This window comes from Hyperoodon ampullatus (assembly GCF_949752795.1).
Source record: "Hyperoodon ampullatus genome assembly, chromosome: 5".
Classification (NCBI taxonomy): domain Eukaryota; kingdom Metazoa; phylum Chordata; class Mammalia; order Artiodactyla; family Ziphiidae; genus Hyperoodon; species Hyperoodon ampullatus.
In genome coordinates, this window is record NC_136918.1 from 34338667 (window position 1) to 34352908 (window position 14242).

The 14242-nt window shown below is 37.6% G+C and overlaps 1 protein-coding gene across 1 annotated transcript in view; it reads right to left on the reverse strand.

Annotated features, from left to right (window-relative positions):
- Positions 1-14242, reverse strand: part of LRCH3 (leucine rich repeats and calponin homology domain containing 3) — a gene marked incomplete at both ends in the record, with an annotated part of 124185 nt that overhangs the window by 51716 nt on the left and 58227 nt on the right. The window contains 2 exon segments of the mRNA XM_079704679.1: positions 2785-2905; positions 4249-4342. Of these exon segments, the coding sequence (XP_079560805.1) occupies positions 2785-2905; positions 4249-4342 (215 nt within the window).

Here is a 14242-nt window from a genome sequence, read left to right on the forward strand (position 1 = left end):
AATAGGCATTTCTCCAAAGAAGATATACAGACTGCCAACAAACACATGAAAGAATGCTCAACATCATTAATCACTAGAGAAATGCAAATCAAAACTACAATGAGATATCATCTCACACCAGTCAGAATGGCCATCATCAAGAAATCTAGAAACAATAAATGCTGGAGAGGGTGTGGAGAAAAGGGAACACTCTTGCACTGCTGGTGGGAATGTGAATTGGTACAGCCACTATGGAGAACAGTATGGAGGTTCCTTAAAAACTAAAAATAGAACTACCATATGACCTAGCAATCCCACTACTAGGCATATACCCTGAGAAAACCATAATTCAAAAAGAGACATGTACCAAAATGTTCACTGCAGCTCTATTCACAATAGCCTGGAGCTGGAAACAACCTAAGTGTCCATCATCGGATGAATGGATAAAGAAGATGTGGCACATATATACAATGGAATATTACTCAGCCATAAAAAGAAATGAAACTGAGCTATTTGTAATGAGGTGGATAGACCTAGAGTCTGTCATACAGAGTGAAGTAAGTCAGAAAGAGAAAAACAAATACCGTATGCTAACACATATATATGGAATTTAAGAAAAAAAAATGTCATGAAGAACCTAGGGGTAAAACGGGAATAAAGACACAGACCTACTTCAGAATGGACTTGAGGATATGGGGAGGGGGAAGGGTAAGCTGTGACAAAGCGAAAGAGAGGCATGGACATATATACACTACCAAACGTAAGGTAGATAGATAGTGGGAAGCAGCCGCAGAGCACAGGGAGATCAGCTCGGTGCTTTGTGACTGCCTGGAGGGGTGGGATGGGGAGGGTGGGAGGGAGGGAGATGCATGAGGGAAGGGATGTGGGAACAGATGTATATGTATGACTGACTCACTTTGTTATAAAGCAGAAACTAATAAAAAAAAAAAAAAAAAAAAACTAGCCCAAATAACCATCAGTGGTAGAAATTGTAATAGTGATTGCCTCTGGTGGCAAGGAAGGGTTGACTGCAACAGGGAGCAAAGGAAGATTCAGAGGTGGTGGAAAACTTCTGTATCTTAATCTGGGTAATGGCTACACACATGTATCTGTTTGTCAAAACTCAACAAGTTGCGTGTTTAAAATCTGTGCATTTTACTCTATGTAAGCTATTCCTTAATAAAGTATTGTTAGCATTTAAAAATGAAAAAAAAAAGCCACTTTAAATGGCACACTAGAAAAAAAAAAAAAACTTACTACTAAGATGGTTTCTCCAGAGATGTATTTACTCCCAGCCATTATTGTATGGTGGTCTACAGGCTGCCTAAAAGTTGCAGTTGCTGGGAATAGAAAACTTGAAGAAGTCTATTTCTCAATTTAGTTTTCTGACTCAATTATTTCTAAATAATTCCATAACAGCAGTTAATATAAAAATGAATTGACTTATCATAATTATATAAATAGATAAAAGGCTGAAAAGGTTTTAAGTCTACACCCGTGTTAGAAACCAGGTGCATAAATGCATTTTTCCAATGTGCTACAACTTGTGTGACTAAATCAACAGTTCATTTTATAACTATCTCCCAAGAAAGCAACATCACTTTTTCATACTGTCTAGACCAGTGCTATCCAAGAGAAATAGAACGTAAGCTATGAAAGTGAACCACACATGTAATTTTAAATTATCTAGTAGCCACATAAAAAAGTCAAAAGAAAAGGTGACATTAATTTTAATAATATATTTTACTTTGTTCAATATATTTAAAATATTATTATAACATATAATCAATATAAAGTATTACTGATGTTTTACATTCTCTTTCTCATGCAAAGGCTTCAAAATCTGATGTGTGTTTTATATTTATAGTACAGCTCAATTCAGAAAAGCCACATTTCAAATGCTCCATAACCACATGTGGCTAGTGGCACAGATCTAGAGATTATTTTAAGTCTGAAATGAACCAATGGGAAAGATATCTCATACGAAAGCAAGATTAAAATGAAAAGTACTGAAATGGTAAGTGACAGGAGTAAAAAATGAATATAAGATGGTACGGAAAAAAAGGTGGGGCAAACCATTTAATTGAACTCATCATTCAGAGATGAATGGTCTTCTTAGATAATATAATAGATTTCTGGAAAATCAAAGTCATTTCTCCCTTATAGCTGGCCCTTAAAATTTAAACATTAGGATTTGGTAATTCAAACTAAAGCAATATTGAATGGAATGCTAAAATCAAGAGTCTGCTTCAGAAGCACAAGAAAGCAGAAAGAGCTCTGTTTGTTAATGAACTATAAAAATAAATTAAAAACATTTTTTAAATTTAAATTATAAATTTTAAAATACCAGAATATGGAAAACTTGGATTCAGATGCCCATGAAGAGCACAATTCCAGATGAAAGAAAAGGTACACATCAAGAAATGCACTGAATTCCTAAAAGAGGTCAAATAATGACCACAAAGAGAATCTTTAAAAAGGGGAATAGTACTTCAAAGAAGATCATGGTTAAATCAAGATGAACAAAGATCTATTCCAGGTAAACTGTCTTTAGTAAAGTTTCCTCCCAAAATAAGAATAAGGGAAAAACATTGTATTTTAATTGCAAGTCTGAAACAGAGAAACTGAAATTTAACCCTAATAGAAAACATTTTTTTTCTAATCAGATGAGAAGAGGAGGGAGGTCTTTAAAGAAAGACTGGAAGAAGCTACAGATACACAAATAAAAGGAGTGGATGTGAAAAGGCCACTTAAAAAGTCAGAGAGATTATAAAGACTTTGGATGTCGTCAGGAATCATGTTTACCTCCACCATTTGTTACTACTATACTGCTGCGATTCTCCTGGTACTGGCTTTCTCTTCGTAGTCTTTGTTCTTTAGTAATTTCTGCTACGCGAAGAGGCAGATCTGAAAATTCATCTGTAGGCTTAAAAAAAATAGAAGAAACATTAAAATAAATCATTTCAAATTTTAAGACAACATGGTACTTAAAACACAGATATAATATAAATTCATTAGAGTTTATATTTAAGAAGAAATAGCAAAGTAGTTTCACAGATGCATCTAGAGATGCACATATTATCCAACAATATGAATGTACTTAATGCCACTGAAACTCACTCTTAAAAATGGTTAAAATGGTAAATTTTATATGTATTTCACCACAATTTAAAAAATAGGGTATATATGACTCTATATACATACATATATGAATTTAAAGTATTGACATAAATGTATCTGTATTGATATAGCCACAATCATGTACACACCCACCCACGCACAAATACCCAAGCAATTCCACATGACAAATGGGCTGTATTCTAAAATTAATTTGCTTTAGACTCCCAATAAAACAATGTTACAAATGGTACATTACTAGTCCTGCTAAACAAAACCTTAATCATTTAACCTAATTTATAGCTAAAATATTATACCTTAGTAATTTAAAAAGAAGAGAGAAAACATAATGCTGATAATTAAAAGAGAAAAATGAGGGACTTCCCTGGTGGTGCAGTGGTTAAGAATCCACCTGCCAATGCAGGGGACACGGGTTCAATCCCTGGTCCGGGAAGATCCCACATGCTGAGGAGCAACTAAGCCTGTGCGCCCTAAAGCCTGCATGTCACAACTACTGAGCCCACGTGCTGCAACTACTGAAGCCTGCATGCTATAGGGCCTGCACGCTGCAACTACTGAGCCTGTGTGCTGCAACCATGGAAGCCCATGCGCCTAGAGCCTGTGCTCTGCAACAAGAGAAGCCACCACAATGAGAAGCTCATGCACTGCAACGAAGACCCAAATGCAGCCAAAAAAAGAGAGAGAAAAATGATATAATTAGCTGAGAAAGTTACTTATTTATCTTGAGCATGTGGATACTCTTCATTAAGGTTCCCATCTCATTACCCATCAGCCTACAGTTCTATTTTCTTACCTTACAGTACCCTTTCTACCACCTCTGTTCAAGATTATACAGGCCCTCAATGTTCAGGTTTCAGTTGTAACTGGCTCAGTTCCCATTTGACCGTCCAGGATATAAAATTATTTATACAACACAATGAGGTAACAAACATGTAAAACACACATGGTAAAAGATGGTAAAGAAACATAATACCATTTTTGATGGTAGGATTATGTGGGAGTTTTACTCCTCCCTTGGCTATTCTATATTTTATATAACAAGAAATTGAGTCCAGTTAAGACACTTTCCATTTTCATCATTTTATTTTTTCTTAATCATGTTATAACATGCAGAATAGAAGAAACACTTACTTCATTCCCTGACCATCTCTTATCACCACTGTCCACACTATTGAAACCTGAATCAAGGGCTCCATAGGGGCGACCTGAGTACAGTTCTTCGTGGCTGCCAAAAAGAAACTTTAGTTGTTAATGTAAAGTTTGATATTTTAAAAATTAACATTTGAAATAAATCAGATGCAATTTTACTAATAAAGATTTTCATGGCATTCAGGGACTTAACTACTTAGAATGAAATGAATATTCGTTTAACTTTTTAATATGAAAAATTCCAAATTCAAAGAAAGTAGATATAATAGTATAATGAACTACCATGTACTCATTATCCAGCTCTAAAAATATCCACATTCTTACTTCATCTATTCCTCCAGCCATTCCGAATGCCCCCCTCAATTATTTTTATTTTTAACAGTACTTTTTTTCTTAAAGTAAAACTTACATACATTTAAATGCACAAACCTTTGACAAATGAATACATCTTTGTAACATACACACCTATCATGATATAGGACATTTCTACTTCACCAGAAAATTCCCACACATCCCTTCCCAGTCAACTTCCCTCACCTCGCCACTATGTGCTCCTAAGAGGCAACCACCATTCAAATTTTTTTCACCTTAATTAGTATAGAACATCCTCAAAGATGTACAAGATCTAATCCCTGGAACCCATAAATATGTTACTTTACATTGCAAACGGGAATTAAGGTTGCAGATAGAAGGTTGCTAATCAGAGGACCTTAAGTTAGGGAGATTATCCTGAATTATCTGAATGGGCTCGATGTAATCACAAGGTTCCTTAAACATGGAAGAGGGAAATAGAAGAGGAGGATTCAATGCTGGCTTGAAGATGGAGGGAGGGGACCAAGAACCAAGGAAAGAAGACAGCCGCTAGAAGTTGAAAAATGCAAGGAAATACATCCTACTCAAAACCTACAGAAAAGAATGCAGCTCTGCTATCATCTTAATTTTAGCTCAATGAGACCAAGATTTAGACTTCTGACCTACACAACCATAAAATAATAAATTTGTGTTGTTTAGGCCTCTAAGTTTGGGGTGGTAACAATAGAAAAGTAATACAATTAGTTCTGCTTATTCCAGAATGCATAAAAATGGTATATGTAAAATTTTTCTACTCAGCATCATGTCAGTGAAATTCTTGATGTTTTTAATACCTTGGAGTAGAATGGATGAACTGTATGGTAAGCGTAGGTTTAACTTAAAAAACAAAAACAAAAAAACCCCTACCAACCTGTTTTTGAAAGTAGCTATATCATTTTGCATTCCCACCAGCAATGTATTAGAGTTCCAGCTGCCAACACTGTATTCCCAGTCATTAATTTTAGTTATTATTCTGATGGGTATAAAATGTGTTTATATTTCTCTGATGACTAGTGATAATTAACATCAGTAATATTTAATACCTTTTTATGTGCTTATTGGCTGTTGTTCATTTATCTTCTTTTGTGAAATATCTGCTCAAACCTTTTGCCCATTTAAAAATGCAACATCAATAATCTTAAAAATATTTCGCTAAGTAAAAGAGGCCAGACAAAATGCTACATAATGTTCGATTTCATTTCTATGAATTACTAGAAAATGCAAAACTATACTGACAGAAAGCAGATCAGTGATTGCCTGGGCTGAGGGTGATAAAAATATATAAATCTTGATTGTGTTGGTAGTTTTGTGACTGTATTCATGTACCAAAACTCACTGAATTGCACATTAAAATGGGTAAATTTTATTATTTGTAAATTTTATCTCAGTAAAGCTGTTAAAAAATGTGTCAATCCATTTTTCCAAAATGGATGTTCCAGTTTTACTTTTTACATATTGTACTACATAAGCAATATGAGAGCACTGGTTGTTCCACATCCTAACATTTGGTGTTCTCAGTCTTAATTTTATTAGTTCTTGTAGATGTGCAGTGATATCTCATTACATTTCGAAGATGACTAATGATAAGCACTTTTTTGTGTGCTTAATAGTCATTTATATATCTTTCTTCGTAAAGTCTATTCAAGCCTTTTGTCCATTTTTCAACTGGGTTGTCTTTTTTTTTTTTAACATCTTTATTGGAGTATAATTGCTTTACAATGGTGTGTTAGTTTCTGATTTATAACAAAGTGAATCAGTTATACATATACATATATCCCCATATCTCTTCCTGCTTGCATCTCCCTCCCTCCCACCCTCCCTATCCCACCCCTCTAGGTGGTCACAAACCACTGAGCTGATCTCCCTATGCTATGTGGCTGCTTCTCACTAGCTATCTATTTTACGTTTGGTAGTGTATATATTTCCATGCCACTCTCTCACTTTGTCACAGCTTACCTTCCCCCTCCCCACATCCTCAAGTCCATGCTCTAGTAGGTCTGTGTCTTTATTCCCGTCTTACCCCTAGGTTCTTCATGACCTATTTTTTTTTCTTCTTAGATTCCATATATATGTGTTAGCATACGGTATTTGTTTTTCTCTTTCTGACTTACTTCACTCTGTATGACAGACTCTAGGTCCATCCATCTCACTACAAATAACTCAATTTCGTTTCTTTTTATGGCTGAGTAATATTCCATTGTATATATGTGCCACATCTTCTTTATCCATGCATCTGTCAATGGACACTTAGGTTGCTTCCATGTCCTGGCTATTGTAAATAGAGTTGCAATGAATATTTTGGTACATGACTCTTTTTGAATTATGGTTTTCTCAGGGTATATGCCCAGTAGTGGGATTGCTGGGTCATATAGAAATTCCATTTTTAGTTTTTTAAAGAACCTCCATACTGTTCTCCATAGTGGCTGTATCAATTTGAATTCCCACCAACAGTGCAAGAGTGTTCCCTTTTCTCCACACCCTCTCCAGCATTTGTTTCTAGATTTTTTGATGATGGCCATTCTGACTGGTGTGAGATGATATCTCATTGTAGTTTTGATTTGCATTTCTCTAATGATTAATGATATTGAGCATTCTTTCATGTGTTTGTTGGCAATCTGTATATCTTCAATAGAAATGTCTATTTAGGTCTTCTGCCCATTTTTTGAAGGGTTGTTTTTTTGTTATTGAGTTGCATGAGCTGCTTGTAAATTTGGAGATTAATCCTTTGTAAGTTGCTTCGTTTGCAAATATTTTCTCCAATTCTGAGGGTTGTCTTTTGGTCTTGTTTATGGTTTCCTTTGCTGTGCAAAAGATTTTAAGTTTCATTAGGTCCCATTTGTTTATTTTGGTTTTTATTTCCATTTCTCTAGGATATGGGTCAAAAAGGATCTTACTGTGATTTATGTCATAGAGTGCTCTATGTTTTCCTCTAAAAGTGTGATAGTGTCTGATCTTACATTTAGGTCTTTCATCCATTTTGAGTTTATTTTTGTGTATGGTGTTAGGGAGTGTTGTACTTTCATACTTTTACAAGTACCTGTCCAGTTTTCCCAGCACCACTTATTGAAGAGGCTGCCTTTTCTCCACTGTATATTCTTGCCTCCTTTATCAAAAATAAGGTGTCCATATGTGCGTGGGTTTATCTCTGGGCGTTCTATCCTGTTCCATTGATCTATATTTGTTTTTGTGCTTGTACCATACTGTCTTGATTAATGTAGCTTTGTAGTATAGTCTGAAGTCAGGGAGCCTGATTCCTCCAGCTCCATTTTTCGTTCTCAAGATTGCTTTAGCTATTCAGGGTCTTTTGTGTCTCCATACAAATTTTATGATTTTTTGTTCTAGTTCTGTGAAAAATGCTAGTGGTAGTTTGATAGGGATTGCATTGAATCTGTAGATTGCTTTGGGTACTAGAATCATTTTCACAATGTTGATTCTTCCAATCCAAGAACATGGTATATCTCTCCATCTATTTGTATCATCTTTAGTTTCTTTCATCAGTGTCTTATAATTTTCTGCATACAGGTCTTTTGTCTCCTTAGGTAGGTTTATTCCTAGATATTTTATTCTTTTTGTTGCAGTGGTAAATGGGAGTGTTTTCTTGATTTCACTTTCAGATTTTTCATCATTAGTGTATAGGAATGCCAGAGATTTCTGTGCATTAATTTTGTATCCTGCTACTTTACCAAATTCATTGATTAGCTCTAGTAGTTTTCTGGTAGCATCTTTAGGATTCTCTATGTATAGTATCATGTCATCTGCAAACAGTGACAGTTTTACTTCTTCTTTTCCGATTTGGATTCCTTTTGTTTCCATTTCTTCTCTGATTGCTGTGGCTAAAACTTCCAAAACTATGTTGAATAAGAGTGGTGAGAGTGGGCAACCTTGTCTTGTTCCTGATCTTAGTGGAAATGCTTTCAGTTTTTCACCATTGAGGACCATGTTGGCTGTGGGTTTGTCATATATGGCCTTTATTATGTTGAGGAAAGTTCCCTCTATGCCTACTTTCTGCAGGGTTTTTATCATAAATGGGTGTTGAATTTTGTTGAAAGCTTTCTCTGCATCTATTGAGATGATCATATGGTTTTTCTCCTTCAATTTGTTAATATGGTGTATCACGTTGCTTGATTTGCGTATATTGAAGAATCCTTGCATTCCTGGAATAAACCCCACTTGATCATGGTGTATGATCCTTTTAATGTGCTGTTGGATTCTGTTTGCTAGTATTTTGTTGAGGATTTTTGCATCTATGTTCATCAGTGATATTGGCCTGTAGTTTTCTTTCTTTCTGACATCTTTGTCTGGTTTTGGTATCAGGGTGATGGTGGCCTCATAGAATGAGTTTGGGAGTGTTCCTCCCTCTGCTATATTTTGGAAGAGTTTGCGAAGGATAGGTGTTAGCTCATCTCTAAATGTTTGATAGAATTCGCCTGTGAAGCCATCTGGTCCTGGGCTTTTGTTTGTTGGAAGATTTTTAATCACAGTTTCAATTTCAATGCTTGTGATTGGTCTGTTCATATTTTCTATTTCTTCCTGGTTCAGTCTCGGCAGGTTGTGCATTTCTAAGAATTTGTCCATTTTATCAGGTTGTCCATTTTATTGGCATAGAGTTGCTTGTAGTAAGCTCTCATGATCCTTTGTATTTCTGCAGTGTCAGTTGTTACTTCTCCTTTTTCATTTCTAATTCTACTGATTTGAGTCTTCTCCCTTTTTTTCTTGATGAGTCTGGCTAATGGTTTATCAATTTTGTTTATCTTGTCAAAGAACCAGCTGTTAGTTTTATTGATCTTTGCTATCGTTTCCTTCATTTCTTTTTCATTTATTTCTGATCTGATCTTTATGATTTCTTTCCTTCTGCTAACTTTGGGGATTTTTGTTCTTCTTTCTCTAATTGCTTTAGGTGCAAGGTTAGGTTGTTTATTCGAGATGTTTCTTGTTTCTTAAGGTAGGATTGTATTGCTATAAACTTCCCTCTTAGAATTGCTTTTGCTGCATCCCATAGGTTTTGGGTTGTCGTGCTTTCATTGTCATTTGTTTCTAGGTATTTTTTGATTTCCTCTTTGATTTCTTCAGTGATCTTTTGGTTATTAATGTATTGTTTAGCCTCCATGTGTTTGTATTTTTTACAGATCTTTTCCTGTAATTGATGTCTAGTCTCATAGAGTTGTGGTTGGAAAAGATACTTGATACAATTTCAATTTTCTTAAATTTACCAAGACTTGATTTGTGACCCAAGATATGATCTATCCCGGAGAATGTTCTATGAGCACTTGAGAAAAATGTGTATTCTGTTGTTTTTGGATGGAATGTCCTATAAATATCAATTAAGTCCATCTTGTTTAATGTATCATTTGAAGCTTGTTTCCTTACTTTCATTTTGGATGACCTGTCCATTGGTGAAAGTGGGGTGTTAAAGTCCCCTATGATTGTGTTACTGTCGATTTCCCCTTTTATGGCTGTTGGTATTTGCCTTATGTATTGAGGTGCTCCTATGTTGGGTGCATAAATATTTACAATTGTTATATTTTCTTCTTGGATCGATCCCTTGATCATTATGTAGTGTCCTTCTTTGTCTCTTCTAATAGCCTTTATTTTAAAGTCTATTTTGTCTGATATGAGAATTGTTACTCCAGCTTTCTTTTGATTTCCATTTGCATGGAATATCTTTTTCCATCCCCTCACTTTCAGTCTGTATGTGTCCCTAGGTCTGAAGTGGGTCTCTTGTAGGCAGCATATATACGGGTCTTGTTTTTGTATCCGTTCAGCCAGTCTGTGTCTTTTGATGGGAGCATTTAATCCATTTACATTTAAGGTAATTATCGATATGTATGTTCCTATTCCCATTTTCTTAATTGTTTTGGGTTTGTTATTGTCAGTCTTTTCCTCCTCTTGTGTTTCTTGCCTAGAGAAGTTCCTTTAGCATTTGTTGTAAAGCTGGTTTGGTGGTGCTGAACTCTCTCAGCTTTTGCTTGTCTGTAAAGGTTTTAATTTCTCCATCAAATCTGAATGAGATCCTTCCTGGGTAGACTAATCTTGGTTGTAGGTTTTTCTCCTTCATCACTTTAAATATGTCCTGCCAGTCCCTTCTGGCTTGCAGAGTTTCTGCTGAAAGATCAGTTGTTAACCTTATGGGGATTCCCTTGTGTGTTATTTGTTGCTTTTCCCTTGCTGCTTTTAATATGTTTTCTTTGTATTTAATTTTTGATAGTTTGATTAATATGTGTCTTGGTGTGTTTCTCCTTGGATTTATCCTGTATGGGACTCTCTGTTCTTCCTGGATTTGATTAACTATTTCCTTTCTCATATTAGGGAAGTTTTCAACTATAATCTCTTCAAATATTTTCTCAGTCCCTTTCTTCTTCTCTTCTTCTTCTGGGACCCTTATAATTCGAATGTTGGTGCATTAATGTTGTCCCAGAGGTCTCTGAGACTGTCTTCAGTTCTTTTCATTCTTTTTTCTTTATTCTGCTCTGTAGTTATTTCCACTATTTTATCTTCCAGGTCACTTATCTGTTCTTCTGCCTCAGTTATTCTGCTATTGATCCCATCTAGAGTATTTTTAATTTCATTTATTGTGTTGTTCATCATTGTTTGTTTCCTCTTTAGTTCTTCTAGGTCCTTGTTAAATGTTTCTTGCATTTTCTCTATTCTATTTCCAAGATTTTGGATCATCTTTACTCTCATTACTCTGAATTCTTTTTCAGGTAGACTGCCTATTTCCTCTTCATTTGTTAGGTCTGGTGGGTTTTTACCTTGCTCCTTCATCTACTGTGTGTTCTTCTGTCTTCTCATTTTGCTTAACTTACTTGTGTTTCGGGTCTCCTTTTCACGGGCTGCAGGTTCGTAGTTCCTATTGTTTTTGGTGTCTGTCCCCAGAGGCTAAGGTTCGTTCAGTGGTCTGTGTAGGCTTTCTGTTGGAGGGGACTAGTGCCTGTGCTCCAGTAAATGAGGCTGGATCTTGTCTTTCTCGTGTGCAGGTCCACATCTGGTGGTGTGTTTTGGGGTGTCTGTGGCCGTATGATTTTAGGCAGCCTCTCTGCTAATGGATGGGGCTGTGTTCCTGTCTTGCTAGTTGTTTGGCATAAGGCATCCAGCACTGTAGCTTGCTGGTCATTGAGTGAAGCTGGGTCTTGGTGTTGAGATGGAGATCTCTGGGAGATTTTTGCTTTTTGATATTACGTGGAGCTGCGGGGTCTCTTGTGGGCCAGTGTCCTGAAGTTGGCTCTCCCACCTCAGAGGCACAGCACTGACTCCTGGCTGGAGCACCAAGAGCCTTTTATCCACATGGCTCAGAATAAAAGGGAGAAAAAAATCGAAAGAAAGAGGATAAAATAAAATAAAATAAAGTAGGATAAAATAAAAGTTATTAAAATAAAAAATTATAAAAAAAATTGTAAATAAAGTAAAAAAAAAAAAAGAATGGACAGACTGAACCCTACAACAAATGGTGAAAGGAAAACTATACTGACAAAATCTCACACAGAAGCACACACATACACACAAAAAGAGGAAAAGGGGAAAAAATAATATATCTTGCTCCCAAAGTCCACCTCCTCAATTTGGGATGATTCATTGTCTATTCAGGTATTCCACAGGTGCAGGGTACAACAAATAGATTGTGGAGCTTTAATCCACTGCTTCTGAGGCTGATGGGAGAGATTTCCCTTTCTCTTCTTTGTTCTCACAGCTCCCAGGGTTCAGCTTTGGTTTTGTCCCCGCCTCTGCGTGTAGGTCACCTGAGGGCGTCTGTTCTTCGCTCAGACAGGACGGGTTTAAAGGAGTAGTGGATTCAGGGGCTCTGGCTCACTCAGGCCGGGGTGAGGGAGGGGTACAGATGCGGAGCGAGCCTGCGGCGGCAGAGGCCAGCATGACGTTGCACAATCCCGAGGCACACTGTGCGTTCTCCCAGGGAAGTTGTCTTTGGATCCCTGGATCACAGGACCCTGGCAGTGGCGGGCTGCACAGGCTCCCGAGAGGGGAGGTGGGGATAGTGACCTGTGCTCGCACACAGGCTTCCTGGTGGCGGCAGCAGCAGCCTTAGCGTCTCATGCCCATCTCTGGGGTCCGCGCTGATAGCCACGGCTCGCGCCCGTCTCTGGAGCTCCTTTAAGCAGCGCTCTTAATCCCCTCCCCTCACGCACCAGGAAACAAAGAGGGAAGAAAAAGTCTCTTGCCTCTTCGGCAGGTCCAGAGTTTTTCCCGGGGTCCCTCCCAGCTAGCCGTGGCGCACTAGCCCCCTTCAGGCTGTGTTCACGCCGCCAACCGCAGTCCTCTCCCTGCGATCCGAGCAAAGCCCGAGCCTCAGCTACCAGCCCCCAGCCGCCCCAGCAGGTAAGCAGACAAGCCTCTCGAGCTGGTGAGTGCCAGTGGGCACCAATCCTCCATGCGGGAATCTCTCTGCTTTGCCCTCCGCACCCCTGTTGCTGTGCTCTCCTCCGCAGTTCCGAAGCTTCCCCCTTGCCACCCACAGTCTCTGCCCACGAAGGGGCTTCCTTGTGTGTGGAAACCTTTCCTCCTTCACAGCTCCCTCCCACTGGTGCATGTCCCATCCGTATTCTTTTGTCTCTGATTTTTCGTTTTTCTTTTGCCCTACCCAGGTACGTGGGGAGTTTCTTGCGTTTTGGGAGGTCTGAGGTCTTCTGCCAGTGCTCAGTATGTGTTCTATAGGAGCAGTTCCACGTGTAGATGTATTTCTGATGTATCTGTGGGGAGGAAGGTGATCTCTGCGTCTTACTCTTCTGCCATCTTCTCCCAGATCTGGGTTGTTTGTCTTTTTAACATTAAGTATAAGCAGGTATTCTTTAGATATTCTGGATACAAGTCTTTTGTCATATATGTATTTTGTAAATATTTTCCCCCAGTCTGTGGTTTGCCTATTGTTTTCTTAATATTTTCTTTTCGTAAATAGATGTATTCAATTTTCATTAAATTTAGCTTACCATTTTTTTTAATGGCTATTGGTTTCTGTGTCCTCAGAAATCCCTGCCCACCCCAAGTCACAAAGATATTCTTCCATATTTTCCTCTAAAAGTTTTATAGCTTTAGTTTTTACTTGTTTATAGCTTTAAGTTTTTACTTGTTTTTAAACATAGTTTTAAAAGTTAGCTTAATTTGAAGTCTAAAACATGACAAAGATTCTGTTAAAAATTGGTCTATTAGCATTTCATTTAATAAGACTGCCTAGGGTGAAAACAACTTTCAATGGTACAAATTTAAAATATGTAGTGTGCTTCTGGTATCGGATTTTTTTTTTTTTTTTTTGCGATAAACGGGACTCTCACTGTTGTGGCCTCTCCCATTGCGGAGCACAGGCTCCGGATGCGCAGGCTCAGCGGCCATGGCTCACGGGCCGAGCTGCTCCGCGGCATGTGGGATCTTCCTGGACCGGGGCACGAACCCGCGTCCCCTTCATCGGCAGGCGGACTCTCAACCACTGCGCCACCAGGGAAGCCCCTGGTATCGGATTTTGTATTCCATGTATTCTTACACAGTTTGTGTACATAACTTTAAAAAAAATTATTGTGTCATGCTGTCACAATGAATCAGAACCTAAGGTACAGGGAAAGAGCAATGTATTTGGATTTCACAGATAATCTAACCAACTATTAGCTCAAAGAAGTCGCTTAAC